At 42.6% G+C, this 19,740-nt stretch overlaps 1 protein-coding gene across 1 annotated transcript; it reads right to left on the bottom strand.

The window, feature by feature from the left end:
- Positions 1–697: 697 nt before the first annotated feature.
- LOC100752257 (dehydrogenase/reductase SDR family member 7) lies at positions 698–17,772 on the bottom strand. Its single transcript, XM_035445870.1, has 7 exons — positions 17,649–17,772; positions 13,004–13,156; positions 9,247–9,353; positions 8,305–8,544; positions 3,940–4,062; positions 3,129–3,344; positions 698–730 (listed from the first exon to the last, which is right to left on the bottom strand). Exons 1-7 carry the CDS (start codon positions 17,770–17,772, stop codon positions 698–700), a joined length of 996 nt encoding a protein of 331 aa, XP_035301761.1.
- Between the last annotated feature and the right edge of the window lie 1,968 nt (positions 17,773–19,740).

Below are 19,740 nucleotides of genomic sequence, written 5' to 3'. Positions count from 1 at the left end.
CCTTTAATCTTAACACTTGAGAGGCAGAGGCAGAAGCAGGAGGATCACTATGAGTTGGAGGCCTGGTCTATACAGTAAGTTCCAGGCCAGTCAGGGTTGCATAGTGAAAATCTGCTCTGTAAAAAAAAAAGAAAGAAAGAAAGAAAGACGGAAGGAAGGAGTTATATCAAATCATTCTATTATAGTACTATTTAATATGTGCATGGTGATGCTATACATAAAATAAATGTTTTCAATTTATCAAAAAAAAAAAAGACTTGATCTGGGGAAGAATAGACCATAGCCTTTGAAATCACTAATGTCACTTGCTTTGAAATCCAAAGAAAGGTGTTCTGGGTAACATTTGTGTTTTCTAGGTAGACTCTGTAAATACTATGAATCAGCCTTGAAGTGCCCATCCTGAGAGCCTGCGCCCCTTAAAGTACCATGCTTCTTGTGCCCCCCCCCCTGCCTCGCCTCTGATGGACAGTCTCTTCAATGTCTGCTTTCTTTGCCTTATCATGAAGTACCAAAAACTGTTAACAGGCATCAAGATTATATGAGCGGTATGTTAATTCCTCCCAACTGTTTAATCTGGGAATGATGTGGCATGACACTTGGCAACTACAGATTGTATATTAGTCCATTCCTGCGGTTGCAGGAAAATTAGTTTTTCATCTCACCAATCTGATGGCAAAAGGTGCAAAGTTAGGCAGCCTCACTCGTTCAGCCTTTTGTGATACTTGTCATCCTGCAGAGAAATGGAAAAGAAACCAGGCATGTTGGGTAGCCATGCTATATGACAACTCACTTTCCAAGAACTACCAGAGCTCTGGGGAAGAAACATTCATCCCTTCCATGGTGATGCCTCCATGGCCTTGTACCAGGCCCTGCCTCCTACACGAGGTTCAGCATGGGGACAAAGCTTTGGAGGTAAACCACCTCTGGAATCATATCAGGGTACTCACTGGAAGGAATTGAAGCCAGGCTAATGAAGCAATATGGCACTCCCATCTGCTTGTCACCATTCATAAAAGTCACAACAGAGAAACAAGCTAAGCATCTGCCCCTGCTTCTCCCAAACTCAGCTTGAAAGGAAGAATAAAGGGACAGTGGTCCCTAGAACACTCCAGGCTATGCTTAGGAAGGGCCTCTGCCCCTCTGTTCTTAAGGCTCATAACAACCCTATGACTTGTCATGTCTACTACCCATTGTGTAGACAAGCCACTTAAGTCAGAGGGGTGACCTGCTTTAGGTCATGGACAAGTAGGCCTTAGATCTGGAATTTGAACCCAGAAAGCCCAATACCGGGACCAACTCTGACCCGGGGCACCAAGCTCCCTCCTGTACAGAATCGTTCCCTCCCACGGTTTCTCTGTCACTGACCTCCAGGGTGCCTCCTAACCATCCTCCTGATTTAAAACACAGGCAGCTTTCCCTGAAGTCTGTCTTTAGAACCATCTCACATCACCCAGACCCAGAACGACTCATGACATTTCACACTCTACATTTTAGGACACCATGTAAATGTTTTATCTTAATGTCTTTAAGCATTTTGTTACAGTTTTCTCTTGGCTCTCTCTCACCTGGTTCATTTTTACTACAACATAGAAAGATAGAAGTAATTAGCTGTTTCTTTTTTTAAGATTTATTTATTTATTATGTATACAGTGTTCTGTCTGCATGTGTGCCTGCAGGCCAGAAGAGGGCAGCAGATCCCATTACAGATGGTTGTGAGCCACACTGGTTGCTGGGAATTGAACTCAGGACCTTTGGAAGAGCAGGCAGTGCTATTAACCACTGAGCAGTCTCTCTAGTCCTGTAATTACCTGTTTAAAAAATAGAGAAGACTACTTAATTATTGATAGATCACATACTCTGCAAATTATGGCCTTCTTTTATAGAGCTATTCATCTGTTTTGTTGTTGTTTGCCTATTTGGTTGTTGTTTGTTTTGTTTTGTGTTTTAGACAGGGTTTCTTTATTATGTAGCCCTGCCTATCCTGGAACTCAAAACTCACTATGTAGAACAGGCTAGTCTACATAGACCAGACTGGCTTCAAATTCACAGAGATACATCCGCCTCTTGCCTCTGCCTCTGCCTCTGCCTCTGCCTCTGCCTCTGCCTCTGCCTCTGCCTCTGCCTCTGCCTCTGCCTCTCAAGTGTTGGAATTAAAGGAGTGTGCTACTATAGCCAGCTATGTAGTAACTAAGTTTTATAAATGGTTTGTGACAAGTATTGGAGAGATAGCTTGACATTTAAGAGTACTTGAGGCTCTTCCAGAGTTTGGATCCTAGTTCCTGATCAGGAGGCTCATAACCATTCCTAGGGGTTCTGACACTCTCTTCTGGCCTTTATAAGCATCCACAGGCAGGTAACAAACACACACACCTACAAATACACAAACATATAACTAAAAATAAATCTTTTTTTTAAATGCCTGTAAAAAAGCATCTCAAAGAAACAAGGACAACAACCCACAACAATAGCCTTCCTTATGTATAACTGTAATTAAAGGATTTAAGTTTAACACATTACATTTGCTGTGATGTGTATCCATGACACTTTTTCTTTTTAAAGAAACAGTTATTATTTCCCTCTCAGTGTTGTAGGAGTGATGCAGAAAGAAGGGGCAATCAGCCCTGTTCCCTGCATATCTGGGATGTGCAGTGTGCTTCCGGTGAGACAGGAGAAATAAGGACTGCACAGTGTGTGGCGCAAGTTGTCTTAGCATAGTGAGTTGTTTTGAAGGTAGAAAACTCAGGGCTGAGGGCACCTGCCCCCAGAGAAGTGGTAGGGAGGGAAGATATCCCTTCAAGGAAGTGACTCCTGAGCTGAGATGGGGAGGTTGGGTAGGGGGTGATGGGAGGGAACGGAGTTTTCCAAAACTTACTCTCTCAGGCAGTAAGTATAGAAGAAAAGACGGCAGCCTTTGCTTGCCATGTGGAACCTTCTGGAGCACCTAGACCAGTGGCAATTGATGGAAAACCATCAGCTACGTGTGGTGATAGAATACATCTTATGTGGTTTTGGCATTTATATTATGAGCTGGTCTGCAAGTTAGCAAAACTATTCTAAAGCCTTCGAAGACTTTGTATTTTCATGCAAGATGAATACATACTGCTAGAAAAAAAAAGCAAGTCACTTACCTTGTCAATATTATAGCCTTCAATAACTTTCTTCCACGTCTTCCTTGAAAATATCCAGTCCCTGATTGGCACATATTGCCACACATATGTCTTAAACAAGTGAGGCTGCTGAGCGATCCAGACTTCTTTCAAATCATTAGCCAAGGCAATCAGTATCAGCTGGGCACAGCGGCTTGTTTCCATCTTGGAAAGAGCCTCAGCATTACTCCCTAAAGTCTAAAAGTTTAAAATAAAATGGATGCTAAATATTTATGAAGCTATTTTACAGAACGTTATATTAAGAAGGAGCCAAAGGTCGGGTGCCAGAGGGGCCCATGCAGTGTGGAGCCTTGCACCCATTACAAATGTCTACAGGTGTTAGGAGAAGTCCTAAACTTCCATGATATTCCACCATCCCTCATAGGAATCACATATGGACCGGCTGAGATTGTCAACTAATTGAAAGGTCAAAGCTCCCCGTTTTCTTCACTACAGTGCCTAATGATGGTTATTACCTCAAAAGGCATATGAAAATCCCACCTTCTGTGGTGAGTCAGGGAAAGATAAAAGGAATTTTATTACCAACTACAGAGATATTGCACAACAGTGGACTGGGTGACCAACTTAGACCTGATAATGTAGCAATTTCATTAGCCTTATAAAAACCGGATGTCAAACATTGCCAGCTAAATTTATCATGACGCATAACAATTGGGGTTAGGTTACGTGGCTAATTCATCAGTGCTTCTGACAAAGGCCCTGACCTATATGAGTCAACACTGTGGGATAAACAATAAAACATTCCAACTAGTTTTCAACCAAAAACATTTACCTCAGTGATTTCTGAAGTAAAAGAATTCTGGAAAATATTCGAGTGCACAAGTCCTGGGCAAATGGTAGACACTGTTATACCTGGATAGTTAAAAAGTTCAGTCTGGAGGGTATCTAAAAAACCCTAATAGGCAATAAAAGAAAATAAAAGAAAAAGGAAATTAAACACAGATATGGGTCTCAATTCATAGTCTCATGATTTGAGGAACTATATTCTAAAGTGCCTGAATACAGGACAGACAGTGTACACACAGGCCATGGACCACAAACAACCACAGCAGGTACTCTCCGATCTTGCCAGATCCCCGGGTTTTGAATGACGCTAGCAGTAGCTTTTGACATTAGTGCTTCTACAGCAGATAAGCATTAAGCTGCAGCCAGACTTTTCTCTAAAGACCCCTGTATACCCTCCTCATAACGATCTTCATTTCCCCACTCCAAACATGTATATGTCTACAGAGGATCACTGGTAGGAATAGAGGGGCAGCTCTTCATTTCCCTGGATAGATTTAAAAAGATGAGATAAAAAAAAAAAAAAAAAAAACTGGGTCAAGGGGCAAAAAACAAAAAAATAAAAAACAGGGATGGATAACTGCCATAGATAAATCCATTTTTTCAGTTTGCATCACCATTTTAACTGGTGAACTAATTTACATGAAGTATCTTGGCTGATGGCTAATGCATAACTAGTCATTGTTACAATGTGATTGCCTTCTGACTGACTCTAGAAGAAACTAGGCCAGGAAAGAACCCACTGCTATTATGCTGCTATATGGACATAGTATCAAATTGTCCTCTAAATTTCTATCTCTAGGGGCTGGAGAATCAGTTAGTGGTTAAGAGCACTGGATGCTCTTCCAGAGGATCCTGGCTGGATTCCCAGCACCTACATGGTACCTCACAACCATCTGTAACTCCAGTCAGAAGGATCTGACATCCTCTTTTGGCTTCTGCAAGCACCAGGCACACACCTGGTCCACATACTACATTCAGGCAAAACACACCAATATGCACTTTGGGTTTTTTGGGGGTGTGGGGGTGAGTGTTCAAGACAGGGTTTCATTGTGTAGCCTTGGCTGTCCTAGAACTCGCTCTGTAGACTAGGCTGGCCTCAAACTCACAGAGATCGCCTGCCTCTGCCTTCTGAGTACTGGGCTTAAAGGTGTGCACCACCACCTCCCAGCCCAATGTATATTTTTCACATATATCCATAGATTGGTACGGCTCTCATACCTCAGCAGAGAAATTTCTTTGTAAATAACACATGGGAGTTGGTGACTTATTTAAAGGAAGGAAGGAAGAAAGAAAGAATGAACACGGGAAGTTGGGGAGGGTGGGAACGATCTTGGAGGAGTCACAGGGAGAAATGGTGATTGCATACCATGAGAATACTCTTGTGTCCTTGTACGAAATTATTTTTTTAAAAATCTTGATAAAAATATTACATTGTAAAAAAAAAAGAATTACTAGCTAGACCTTCTAGACTTAAAGATACCGGAGATTGTAAACCAACTGTGAATAAACAGAAATCTATTTTTCCTCTTCTGTTTCTAAAGTAGGAAATATTCTCAGACTGCATCGTTTTAACACCAACCAGGCCAGCTAATGAAATGCTTAAATTGTTTCTCAAGGTGTTTGGGAAAGCAGGTTCTGAAGAACACAGGCAGCAGCTGGGGGGTTGGAGGGCTCAGCTGGGGCCTGGCTTACAGAGTCGCACTGAATTGATATGTTTTCAGCCTCAGTGACTTTAACTGCTGTGATGTCGTTGGATTCCAAGTGTGTTCGCTGTGACCTTCTGCAGGTGGCCTTGGCATCTCAGGGCCAGCTTCCTTGTGGTTAGCCATGTTTACAGAAGCGAGGCAGAAAAGGTTTCAAGTGGTTGCTGTAGTGTGTTTGTTTTCTTAAGATAGTTTGTGAGTGTCTGCTTTTCAAGGTAACAGGGGAGGAGTCTTTGGCTGAGGCAAGTAGGAGTACAAAGGTATAAGTCATGATCATCTAGCCCACTCTATCGCTCTCTACCAAAGGTGCATCCATATCTGATTTAGCAATATTAAAAGGTTTGATGACAATAAATGTGACATCCCCCCCGCCCCATCACACAGCTCAGAGATGGTGAAGGCTTCTGCAGTCAGACACTGGTGCAGGGGTGGACCAAAACAAAATGCCAGTGAAGGTAGGGAAAACTCCTATACTTTTAACCTCTATTGGTCTGTAGCAAAAGAAAGGGACACCAGTCTGTCAGCCCAAGAGCACTGAACCCTCTCTTTGTGTAAAACCACACGAAGGATGCATGGTGTATAAACTCCAGTGATAAATTCACTCTCAAACGTACTGGGGACTGAGAAAGAAATGTGATTTTTTACAAGCCTACTGACCTCAGTGTTCAACTACCAAACTACAGCCATAGCTAACAAAATCTTCAAGCAGCCACATTTTAAATTGGACTTATGATTACGTGTGTGTGTGTGTGTGTGTGTGTGTGTGTGTGTGTGCTTCACACGCATATGGAGGTCAGAGAGCAGCTTTGGATAGTTGGTTCTTTCCTTCCACCTTGAGTACTGAGGAATTAAACTCAGGTGACCCAAACTTGCAGGGCAGGTGCTTTTATCAGCTGCACCATCTTACAGGCCCATCACTGGGCACATTTTACCAGCCTATTAAATCCAATTAAAACAGAGCTGTGAAGCCGGGCGGTGGTGGCGCACTCCTTTAATTCCAGCACTTGGGAGGCAGAGGCAGGCGGATCTCTGTGAGTCCAGTCTGGTCTACAAGAGCTAGATCCAGGACAGTCTCCAAAGCCACAGGGAAACCCTGTCTTGAAAAACCAAAATAAAACCCCCAAAAAACCCCAAACAAAAAAAACAAAACAAACAAACAAACAAACAAACAAAAAAGAGCCTTGAAAACAGGTGAGGAGTTCTTTTTTTACAAAGGGTATTCTACCTGTCTTACAAGCCTGGGTGCCAACAGATGGGATGTACACTCTCCCACATCTGCCTGCCTAACATGTGCCTAGCTCTAGAGGAGGTTGATTGGCAGCCCTTTTCTAAATCTGAGGAAAGCATCCGAGCAGCAGCTCCCCACCCTTCCCCCATCACTATGCTCTTGTCTACTCTGTGAGCCAGAGAAAGGTCCTATTGGACCACACCTTCAATTTCTATGGAGCTACACTGACCTGAACCACTGCATCATGCAATTCCAATGGTAATATATTCCATTAAAACTTACTTTCCAGCCATGTATGTTGCTGGCCTATGCCTGTAATCCCAGCACTTGGGAGCCAAAGGCAGAAGGACCAGGAGTTCAAGGCCAGCCTCCGATACTTAGAGAGTTTGAGGCTAAAGTGCTAAATGAGATCCTCCTGACTCTATAAAAAAAAAATGGGGGGGACACTCATTTTCAATGGGATGAATTAAATTTTATGTTTCCTTAATCACTGACCTTATCATGTCTTTAGTTTTACTCTTAAACCAACGTAAGAATCATTCCGTTCTGATATTTATTACTCCTAAGAAAAAAACAGGTCAGGCTTTTCTCCTAGTCTTTTCCTTGATCAAATTTTTCTTCTTTCCATGACCAGAATGGATAGAGTCCGTATTTCCGGAGGAGGGATATGGAGGCCAGGATCAATCATCCAGTAGTCATGCACACAGAATAAGACCAGAGAGGAGAGGGTTGACTCGCAGTTAGACTTGAAAACACAGTAGAGAAAGAGCTCAGGCAATAGACAACATTGCTTGATAGAGCAGAAATAATCTTTCTCCCCAGGATTCGTCTCAGTGCAGCGGCATGCAGGCACACAACAAAAATCGGTTGATTAAGTAAAAAGTATGTGCAGCGTAACGATTCAGGCATTATGCTGGCCTGTCCCTGTCACCTGGCAGAATGCACTCGGGCAGTACCCTGGTCAGCCCAGGGTTCCATGATTCTTTAGTCTGCGTGCAGGTGCAAAGGACCCCTGCCCACTTATGCTCCCTCCACCCCCACCCCCGCCCTGCTGTTCCCCTGGGGCAGACAGGACTTTTCCTGTCTCTCTCTTCTCTTCTATCCTCTCTCTGTGTGTCTTTTTTACCTCTGTTCTTTTTCCTTCCCCCTTCTGAATAAAACTTCTCACTAATCTCTGTCTGCCTGGCATGTTTGTCCCCCGCCTTGATCACCCTGGCCTGCCAAGGAATCCATCAAGGTCCACCATGCCGCATTATTCCCAACCTGCAGCTCAAATATTTCTGGTCATTTACTGGTGTGGTCCTCTCGAAGGTCTTCTCTTTATGTGGCTCCTTAGTGCCACTGACCTCACCCACTGATGGACAATTTCCTCATGCACATAGTGGTCGATGCTAACAGAGTTGGGTTCAAGCAACCTTACCCGAAGAGCGTGTTTGCTGGCATTGTATGCACTGGTAAGTGGTATGGGTATAATTCCCCCAAGGCTATTAATAATCACGATCTTTCCTTGCTTTCTCTTCATCATGTGAGGTAGAACACACTTGGTCAAGGACACTGTCCCTAAGTAGTTCACTTCTAGTAGCACTTTGAAGACATCCAGGTTGGTATCTACAGCAAAGGAACAATGTGCTATTCCACCATTGTTGACCAGAATGTCAACCTAGTTAAATAAAAATCAGAGAGAAGACTTCTTAGAGATGGTCTTTGAATGGACTGATGGAATTCCTAATGATGAGTGTTGTTAATTTGATGAATCAGGTAGAGCAGTGTTACGTTTCTAAAATCAACAATAAAAAGATAAAGTCAAAACAGGTGTATTAACTCAAGCCTTAAATCCTAGCACTCAGGAGGCAGAGGCCGGCAGAGCTCTGTGAGTTTGAGGTCAGCCTGGTCTACATGGTGTGTTCCAGGACAGTCAGAGCTATATAGTGAGAGCCTGTCTTGAAGCAAAACAAAACACAAGCAAACAAAAAAGAAGAAGAAGAAGAAGAAGAAGAAGAAGAAGAAGAAGAAGAAGAAGAAGAAGAAGAAGAAGAAGAAGATAAAATCAACACAAATCACCTCTTCCATTTAAGTAATATTTCACAAAACACAGCAAATTTCATAAATATCAAAGTTGTGGTGAATTTTTAGCTCTTTTGCCTACAATAGGAATTGAGAGTTTAAAGAGGAAGAAAAATGCTAATGACCTAAGCTCAAGACCCGGAGATCAAGAGGTCCAAGTGATAGGCCTGCCCCATTATACATCCCATATGCCTGAGTCTCTGAGTGAGACACCACAGACAGGAATCTCTTTGGCAGGTTTAACCAAGCTGGGAAAAGTGATATAACACATACTCTATCAACAAAAACTGCTACTTACTCTACCAAACTCCTGGAGAACGGCTTTCGTAGCCATGTCGTGGGAACTTCTGTCAGCCAGGTCAAGGGGCAAAACCAGTATATCTTTTTCTTTTACATTGCCATTCTCTAGATTAAGACACACCAACACTTCAGTGAGAAAGCCATGCTACAATTCAATGAAGTTCTTTCCTGCTCTCCAAGTCTATCCCTGAACCTCCCAAAAGGGATGACTGGATGTAGTAGAACGTGTAAAAGAACTCTGGCAAAATAAAGATTATCCTACAGCAAAAAAAAAAAAAAAAGAAAGAAAGAAAGAAAGAAAAAAGAAAGAAAGAAAGAAAGAAAGAAAGGAAGGAAGAAAGGAAGAAAGAAAGGAAACCACCACAGCTCATTTAGAAGTATAGAGAGTTGTGTTTGTTTTGAAATACGCTCACAAAGTGTCATGGCTATTCTTCTGTTTTCTTTGGTCTGGCAACTGAACCCAGAACTTGATACCAGCCAAGAAGCACTTTACCACAGAGTTAAATTCCCACCCCACCCCAATGCTTAGTTGCTCTTTCACACAGTTCCAAAGTCAGTGAGTTACATTCTGTTCAGGTAGAAGTTCAGAGCCCATCTGCCGAATTATATATAACAACCAGACACTAAGAAGCAGATTTTGCTATTTTGCAGAATTAGAGTTTGAACCTATGGTCTCACTCATGCTAGGCAAGTGTTCTACCACAGAGCTACCTCCCAAGCCTTTAAGGAAGTGAGTGATTAATGAAGCACAGAGACTAGACTGCCTGAACAGATGCCAATCAGTGTTCTGTTCCCTTCCCACAAGCCCCACCCAAGGCAGGAGACACATCCTGCATATAAAGTCACTCCAAGGTGAACTGACTTGGAAGCCTATGAAGCATGGGACCAGCTGCCTGCTCACAGACTGCAAAGCTTTAAGGGACCATCAGATATTCCTGGTACGAACAGAGAAGCTCCCACAAGGAAGAAAGCTCTTTTAGAAATCTGCCATATGACTTGTGGTCAGCACCAGCCTACCTGGTAGGAAAGATGAGACACTCCATCTTTCGGACTGTGTCCCATCCCTGCACCTAGCAGACTAAACTTTAGAAGCCCAAGGAAAGAGAGAACCCATACTCCCATGGGTCTTAGTTGGGGTTTCTATTGTTGTGAAGACACCATGACCACGGCAACTCTTAGAAAGGAAACATTTAATTGGGGATGGCTTACACTTTCAGAGGTTCAGTCCAGTATCATCATGGTGCCACATGGCAGCGTGAGGCAGACATGGTGCTGGAGGGGTAGCTGACAGTTCTACATCTTTCAGGCAACAGGAAGCGGTCTGTCTCACTGGGTGTGGCTTGAGCATATATGAGCACTCAAAGCCCACCTTCACAGTGACATGCTTCCTCCAACCAGGTCATACCTCCTAATAGTGCCACTCCCTTTGGGGCCATTTTCTTTCAAACTACCACACCAACTTTTACCCTTGTATGTTTGCTTCTTTTATTTTTTTGTTAAATCACTATACATGTAGTATTTTTGTTATTTTTTTTCTTTCTTTTTTTAAGGTATCTATCTTCTTTCTTTGTTTTATGTGCATTGGTGTTTTGCCTACATTTATGTCTCTATAAGGGTGTCAAATCACTTTGAGATGGATTACAGAAAATTGTGAGCTGTCATGTGCGTGCTGGGAATTGAACCTGGGTCCTCTGGAAGAGCAGCCAGTGGTCTTAACCACTGAGCTAACTCTCCAACCCTGATATTTTATTTTTGTAAAAATAAGCACTATATATTTTTTTGATTCCTCTTCTTATCCTTATCTAATTCTGTCATTTATGTACCTTTTAAAAATTATACCATCATATGTAAATTCAGCAATAGAAAAGCAAAAGACCATAGCAAGTGTGAGAAATTTAGCCAGGAAACTGAGATGCTGACAAAAACTGAGATAAATGTAGAAAATGAATGTCAGTTAAGCCAAGAAAAGCCCATAGGCCCATAGGGAGTGGCGCTATTAGGTGAGGCCTTCTTTGTGTAGCTGTGACTTTGTTGGAGGAAGTGTGTCACTAGGAGGTGGGATTTGTGGTCTCAGGAGCTCAAGCCAGTTCACTTCTTACTGCTTGTGGGACATACTGTAGAACTCTCAGCTACCTCACAGCACCATGTCTGCCTGCACGCTGCCACACTTCCCACCATGACCACAGTGGACTAAACCTCTGAAACCATAAGCCAGGCCCAGTTGAATGTTTCCCCTTATAAGAGTTGTCATGGTCATGGTGTCTCTTCAACAGCATAGAACACCGACCAAGACAATATACAGCTGATAAAGGGTCCTTTAACCAAAATGAGAAGAGAAGATCTCTACAATCTAAAAGGGATGGCACACCACAAAAGATAAAACAACTGTAAATGCAAATGAACTGAATAAAGGGTTACCCAATCTTACATAACAGGACATAAAAGGGAAGCTAGGTCCAGATAAAATAATAGTAGGTGACTTTAATACCCCACTGTCAACAGAAAGATTATTCAGACCAAAACAAAAACAAAAAAACAACAAATAAGCTGCGGTTAAATCTTACAATTGATCAAATAAAACTGATGTGCTTCTGCAGGCTAGTCCAGACACAAGCTGTGGAATGGGCATGCTTATTAGATGCCCACTATATAAAAGAGGATATAACATTTTAGACCATTAAGGTAGTCTTGACTAATATTAAAAACTCAGAAGAACTTCTTGTATGTTAACAGAACATAAAGGAAGAAAACTAGAAATAAATAACAAGAGACTGAAATAACAAGAGACATAAGGGTGTGTGTGTGTGTGTGTGTGTGTGTGTGTGTGTGTGATGAAAGTAGATGGTAAACTGTCTAGGGACAGAAAGTAAACTAATGGGAAAGTGGGGGAGGGAAATGGAAAGGCATGAGGACACAGGGCACACACTCAACATACAATACAGTTGTTTGAAACCTTTCAAAAATGTAAACCATTTTTTAAAAGCAACAGAAAGGCTATACCTCCTGACTCGCCCTGAAGCAAGCTAAGAACTGCCAAAATGTGTCCTTTGTTCCACCAAAGCAGGAAGTGCGAGTCACAAGGTATGGCAGATAGATCACCGCAAGAACCAGCACCAGACTTGCCACAGGTGCCAGGGCCTTTGACAGCAGAATTATGAAAGAAGCATGTAGCCTCCTTGGGTAGTAACAGGACAACAAACTCTCATTGCTGGATAGTTCAACAATTAAAAGAAAAAGAAGTTATCCAAAAAGATATTCTGGAGAAAAATTCAAAATTATTTCAACCTAGGTACTAAATGTTCTGTAGGTGATCATCGCTTTTTTTTACTCGAGCCTGCTTTCTGATTGAACATGACTACATTAAAATTCAAAGAGCAAAAATACTATGGTCATCCCTTGAGCTGCTTTTCAATGACCACATTTGCACGTTATGGATAAGAGTCAACCTGTTTTTCCCCTCAAGCAAGTTTTAGGACATTAATTGATCATTAACCGACATTGAGAGGATTGACGATCCTACCTAAGGCAAGAATCTGTGCAAAACTAAGAGTAGAATGGTGGCAGGAAAGAAGGAAACACTAAACAAGGGCAACTGCTTAAGAAGTAACAGAAGAGGAAGCTGGGCAGTGCACAGGAAGCTCTGGAGCCAGTGTGAACTCTGCAGGACAGTCCCGCCTTCCCTCACTTCCCAAAGCTGCACTTGAGTTTGGATTCTCACTTCCGGGAAGCACAGCTGTGGTTGGGAGTTGACTCACCCAGGCACCTTCTCTTCACCCGCTCCAGCTCCTGCACCCTTCGGGCTGACAGTACCAGAGAGACTCCAAGTTTAGATAACTGGAGAGCCAGCTCCTCGCCAATGCCACTGGATGCTCCAGTCACCCAAACCACCATGCCAGTCAGCACCTGTTCTGTGGAGGAAGGAGGAGGGTTGTCAGGAATATGCGTGGGATAGTGATACTCATTTATCAAAGAGAAGCAAAACATAAATGAATAATAAATAATCTAGCTGGGGGGGGGTGGTCGCACACCTTTAACCCCAGCACTCCAGAGGCAGAATCAGGTAGGTCTCTGTGAGTTCAAGGCCAGCCTGGTCTACATGATGAGTTCCAGAACAGCCAGGGCTATGTGGAAAAAACCTGTCTCAAAAAACAAAAACAAACAAAAAAGAATAAGTAAGCTTTAAACCATGTCATTAAATATGACAACCTATTAGGCGGAACTTAAAATTTCAAATCTCCTACAATTTGTTAAAAAGCACAAATGTTTCTTACCCATTCAATATTTTGCATATTCAAAATTTTTGGTAAAATTTTCAGACTTTACTCTAATTCAGATAGTTTCATTCAACTAAGAATCCGTGTATTTGATAAAGAAGATAAAAGCTGCTAGGTAGAAACCAATTGCCTGAACTCAACTGTCTTACCCTTTAAATGGGATATTCACATTAAATAGTTGGGTTCCATCCAGTTTTCAGTTCTATGACTCCTCTGTTTTGTGGTAGAGTCTGTTGGTAAGGATCTGAATTTACCAAATTCTGGTCAATGGTATGTGATTACCCTGCACTTAAAAGTAGTATTTTCTTCCTTTGCTAATGGTATCTGGTATCTTTCAGGTAATTATAAACAAGCTTCCCCCAATGTAGGTGCTCTCATACAAGATGCATTGTATAGGGCAGAAATGTGAATCATGTTCCCCCAGCCTCTCTGTCCCTATAAATACTGCCCAAATGATTCAGTGATCACACAAAAGGCAGGAGGTGGTATTGGGGAAGAGGATCCTTCTGAAACTTAGACCAGAGTTGTACTGATGTGTGAGTAAGGCCTTTGTTGTCTGGCTTTGAGGAAAATGTATAATAAAGCCTTTGTGTCTGGCTTTGAGGGAAATGTCTCAGCAAAGCCTTTGCTATAATTGGGTTAATCAATAGAGGCTGAGAAATTGTTTAGAGACTGTTTAAACCTTGGAGAAATGCTGTCTCTCTGGAGACTCTGCACTTTGTGCTACTTGAGAACATATAGCTATGCCAACCTTTAGACACTCCTGTTTGACCTGGAGTTGTCAATTTTTATTATTCCTTGCCTTATTTTTGTGTGGGTTATGTGCTGTAATGGGCAGTGAGAGCAAGGTGACTTTGGTAGTTGGAACCTTTCCCAGCCCCAATTAACCTTGTGTATATTTCAAGAATTAACCAGAGTGAGTTAGCTGGGTGTCAGTGTTTTCCAAGAAAGCTCATTCTGCTCATTCAGAAAATGAAGGCTTAGCATCTTGGTGAGCTTCTCTCTCTCTACTGCAGTACCTGCAATGCAACGTCAACAATACACAGTGGTGTGAAATTCTTGTCTTTAAAAAAGTCAGAGTTGTGAGGGCACTAGTTGTGGCTCAGCAAGTAGAATTCTTGCCTAACATTGTACTAAGCCCTGGTGTCAATCCCCAGCCCTTTATAAACTGGCCATGGTGGCACACATCTACAATCCCAGCACTCCAGGTGAAGGCAGGCAGTTCAGAAACAAAAAGATTGTCCTCCTTAGAGGCATAGCAAGTTTGAGGTTAAGCTGAGCTACATGAGATCGTGGCTTAAAAAACAAAATGAACAAACAAACCTCTCCACAAGGAAGAAAAGTCAGAAAAATGATAAGAAACACAAGTTGAGAAGAACCTGAACAGAAACTGTTTCCTATGTGCAACAGGACCCCTGCATTCATGAACTGGCAGTAGCTGAGGTTAATTGGACAGTCAACATTAGAGCAAGGAGAGGGGAAGGGGGCTCATGTGCCTCCACCCTAAGGTGCTATTGACAGCTGATGGCTTCTGGGAAAGGGACAGTCAGTTTTCTGTCAACCAGGCTTCTGTGAGTGGCCCCACACCCATGAATATAAGGGAAGCATAGACTGGCTTCAGTGAGTTGGGGCAGGGTCGGGATGGGTAGAGCAGAAACAAAAGAAGGCAAAGAAAAAGAATATCAAGTTGGGGGAGGATGGGATGGATCTGGGAGACACTAGGGGATTGAAGATGGAGGTGATAAAATCGTATACATTGTATGCACAGAATTCCAAAGAATTAATAAAAAAATATATGTGTGTGTGTGTGTGTGTGTGTGATTTGACCAAAACCAGCAAACATAGTATCACATATATTCAGATTCTGATTTGGGTTTAGAGGTGTTAAAAATCTGGGATCTAGTGTGTTGTTTCACTGGCTCATCAAATGGGTTTTAATAAATTCTGTTTTGTGGGCAGACCATCTCTGGAGCTGCTAAGGCTCAACATCCAGCTGCTTCACAGGGCAAGGCAGTTTTTAACTCCTCAGTGTGTGCTCAGAGTCTCTAGTTTTCACAACCTCAGAGTAAATCATTAATCATCCCTCACAGGAGTGTTGGGGAAATGAATTAAAACTGCCAAACTCCCGGGGCATTAAATTGGCACTGAAGAAATGCCATTCATCACACATTCATCACAGAAAACAAACCTTAAATTTTACCATGTGAGAGTCAGCTTTAGGAATGCAGAAACTCTTTCCAGAAGGTTTCGGAAGAGGCAGAAATGAAGGCTGCCACTAGAGAGGGTGAGCGAGAGGCTGCGGAGTGATGGACTTTTTACTGTTTATCCTTTTGTATTCTAGAATTTTGTATTTTTACTTTTATTAATTTTTAAGGAGACAAAATATAATCCATAAAAAGGAAGACTTTTCCCCCCTTTTAAAATCTTCATAACACATGCCCATATTCCAGTCTATGCTGCTTTAGGAATCTGTGTCTATTTCTGTATTCTTTGTATTATTTTCTTCGCTCTCCACCCCACCCTGAGTTTATAGAGGCATTTTTTCCCTAAAACTGCCCCTTATGAAATTTTCATCCACAAACACATGATATACTTACCTATATTCTTCTGTACATAGAACTGTGATATATATATATATATATATATATATGAATATATATATGAAGTTTGATGAAACTGTTTTGTCAATGAAGGTTTAAGAATGAATGATTTTCAATATTGAGTTAAATCTTAAAAGCTATTAACATTTTACACTTGTTTTAAAATTACCTGTGGCACTATATCTAATTAAACTAATGTCATATAATTCATTTTTACTGATCTTATAACTAAACCAACAATTTTTCTTTTGATGAGTTGAATGACTTTTGCAGAATTACATAACAAAAATACTGATTTGGTTGCATTCTCTAAGTCCCAGTTTAACACCCATGAGCCTTTGGCAGCCGAAGTTATTAGTCGAAGAGATCGATCAAGAGAAGTTTCTATTGTCAAATAAGAAAGTGATGTCAGATGTTTTCATTTGAAAGAGAAAAGTCCACTTAGCACAGACAGCCATCTGCCCCCCCCCCCGCTAAGTTTTTCTGTGCACTGGCTGCCAAGTCTGCACAAGGTATCCCCCGCCCCGAAAAAATGAAACATTGGATAGTAAGATTTTGGCCTGTTGGGGGTGAGTTTTGCAGGGAGGCAGGAAGACAAAAATATATTATCAGTCGTGTCATATCCCCCCACCCCAAACACCCCAGGCAATTTTCATCCACTTAGCATAGAAAACCTTGTCTTCTGAGCTATCACTTCCAAACAATGTCACAGCGTGCAGTGGGTACTGTCTTAAGAGTCTAGGAAATTCCGACCGAATTCTTAGGATCCGAAGTCTACCTGCGAGCATGCCATTTCACTCGTTGGAATGTGATTCCCCTGTTTGCCAAGCAACACCGGCAATAGCTGCTTTCTAGAGTTGTGCTGAACTCAGTGGAGATCAGGGGTTGTGAAGCACCACTGAGCACGCTGCCTACAGAGCACACAGCAAGTGTTTAGCTATAGGTGTTTAACCCACAAGTAGAGTTCCCTCGAATATAAAGCAAGACACAGACCAAAAGGCGACAGGCAGAATCCCCACTAATGGGCAAAAATCACATTACTTCAGAAAAAACAAACAAACTGTCTGGGTCCTTTATACTGAGCTTAGGCTCACAAGCAGCCCAAGAGTGGGTTGTCAAAGGTTCCGTTTCAAAACTTCCGCAGAGTGACAAGCCTAGGATAAACACCTTTGGAATGAAGAGACCCCGAGGCTTTGCCCAAGGAGGCACCTTAGCAAGGCAGAGTGTTTAGTGCTGCCCACAGTTTCTGATACCGCTTTGGATCTCTGGGATTCCAGTTAGGCAAGGTCTTAAAGATGTTCTCTCTAAGTAGCAGTTTGGCAACCTCCGGAGAGGTTTCCCAGCCTGGAAGGCGAAAATTTGCTCCCTTTGCTCAGTCTCTTCCTTCCTGACCTTCAACCATTGGGCAAGGCTCAGGCTGGCGTCACTGAGGCTTCAACAACCAGAGGTGGGTGGCCCGGGAGGACCCAGACCCAACAGAGATCAGGTCTCCCACTTTGAAGCTGGAGATCACAGAAGGTCCTCACCTGGACGCCGACCCAGCCACGCAGCCCACAGCAGCGTCAGGTCAGAATCGGTGCGAAAGAAGCTCAGCAGCCACAAGGCTGGCAGCAGGGCGCACAACGCCCACAGCCAGAGCTCCCCGCTCATCGCAGCCAGTGGAAGGCAACTCTGGGGACAGCTGGCTGCAGGCAGAGTCTAAGTATATGGCCTGGGTTCTGGCTCCGCCCAGAGGACAGGGCAGGCGGATGGGAGGGGTGAGTGTCCCTGGCACGCCAGGTGCACACTACCGACTCGATCCTGGACTGCGCCAGCACGGTCCAGGACTGCACTGTCTAGAGATCTAGGAATGAGGGATGCTGGCTCCAAGCGAACACAGACACTGACTAGATGTCTGATGAAATGTTGCAATGAGGAAACTATCACTGGCTCGGTGATAAACAGTTCGTCAATATTAAGAAGAGATCATTTTAAGACTTATTTTGCAGGTGAGTTCTTTTCAACGCCTTGTCTATACTTTGGTGGAACACAAATATTCAAAATCTAGAGACCCAAAATCTAGATTCCCCTGCTCTTGCACGAGATGGAACCCAGGGTTCTGTGCTGGGTAGGTGCTTCAGTGCTCCCAGCAGCCCCCATGCCACCGGAGACTTTCTATTAACTAGATGAACCGAACAAAACGTACGTTTTTTAGGGACATGAGAGCACTGCTAATAGTCATTTTTTCCTATCTTCAGGATCTTAAAAATGGGTGTCTTCTATATATGATGTGACCATTTGACTCACGAACTCACTGCAGCTCTGATTAGTTATGCAAGGTCAACCCAACAGGGCAGTCAGCATTCCAGAAGGCAGTGGGTTATAAAAAAAAATCCAACCAACCAACCAACCCCCAGAATGCGGAAGGGAAGCAGACAACCCCCATGTTGGAGGTTAGAATAGTTGAAGGAGGGAGTTGAGTTTGGGTATGATCGAGATAAGATCTTTCAAAGCCAATCTAATTTCCCCAACTAGAGTCCAGGGTACAATTGACAGTGAGACTCGGAATGATGCTGTTCCTAGTTGACTGCAGTACTAGTTATTCGGTTATCAGTAACAAATTAGCTCAAGGCAGAAAAGGAAAAGGCAACCTGCCTGTTACAGAAGGAGGCACTTGAGTAGTCTTCCCTTCAGCTGGTGGAGTGACAGGTCGGAACTGTGAGAGTGAAACTCAGATTTCTCTAAGGCCTGGAATGTTTAGACCCACTGTTAGGTCAAGGCTTGTTATGCAAATTAAGCACTTAAATGACTTCCTCTCTCTTAGATTAGCACCAAAAACCTGCCAAGCCTCTTTATCATGGGGCCAGAGACTACAGCATTCCTAAAGTCTGACAGAGACCAGTATTTAAACCTTGGAGGACTGGTGATTTGTCTCTGGTGGCAAGGTGTCTACAAACAATGGCACAGGTTATTTGTACTGATGTAGAATGCCAAGGGCCATTAAGCCTTGAAGTGCAGTTGCTTATGCCCTTTGGCTCTTAAAGAGAGAACCTTTGGACTGTTTAAAAAACATACTCAAGATGTACTGATATGTCATGTAATTCAATCTTGTTTGTAATTCAAATATATAAAAAAAATTTAAAAGATGTACTGATATTACATATAGAGCTATACAACAAAAATGCAACAAAGCAGAAAATATAAATTTTAAAAGGAGTCAAAATGATGGACTAGATTAAAGGAAAATAATGCGAATTTCTAACTACTGGGTGTGTAGTGTAGCAACCATGCCTAAAGGAAAGAGAAGAAGCACACCAGATCACAAAGAAAACTTAAGGCTACGCATAAATTGCAAGTGGAACTCTGCCCTACTGAAGTGATGAGACTTGTATCGAGGATAAGGATCCTCCCTTAGAGATGGGTTACTTCCTCCCTTAGAGATGGGTTACTTTCTGACTTTGCAAAGTCAGACCAGAATGTCAAGTAAGGGCTCTGATTGAGGCAGATAACAATCTCCATAACCCTGAATGCATGAGAGAAACCTTTCCTCATTGACTAATCAGGCTATAATCTTACATTCCATTCAGGTCTTATCTTTCCCTCTGTTGTTTACCTTTCTCGGAATCCCCCCCACTCCCC

Source organism: Cricetulus griseus, chromosome 5, assembly GCF_003668045.3.
Source record: "Cricetulus griseus strain 17A/GY chromosome 5, alternate assembly CriGri-PICRH-1.0, whole genome shotgun sequence".
Lineage (NCBI taxonomy): Eukaryota > Metazoa > Chordata > Mammalia > Rodentia > Cricetidae > Cricetulus > Cricetulus griseus.
Note: the sequence above shows the minus strand (reverse complement) of the source record. Positions and strands in the feature narration are given on the sequence as shown.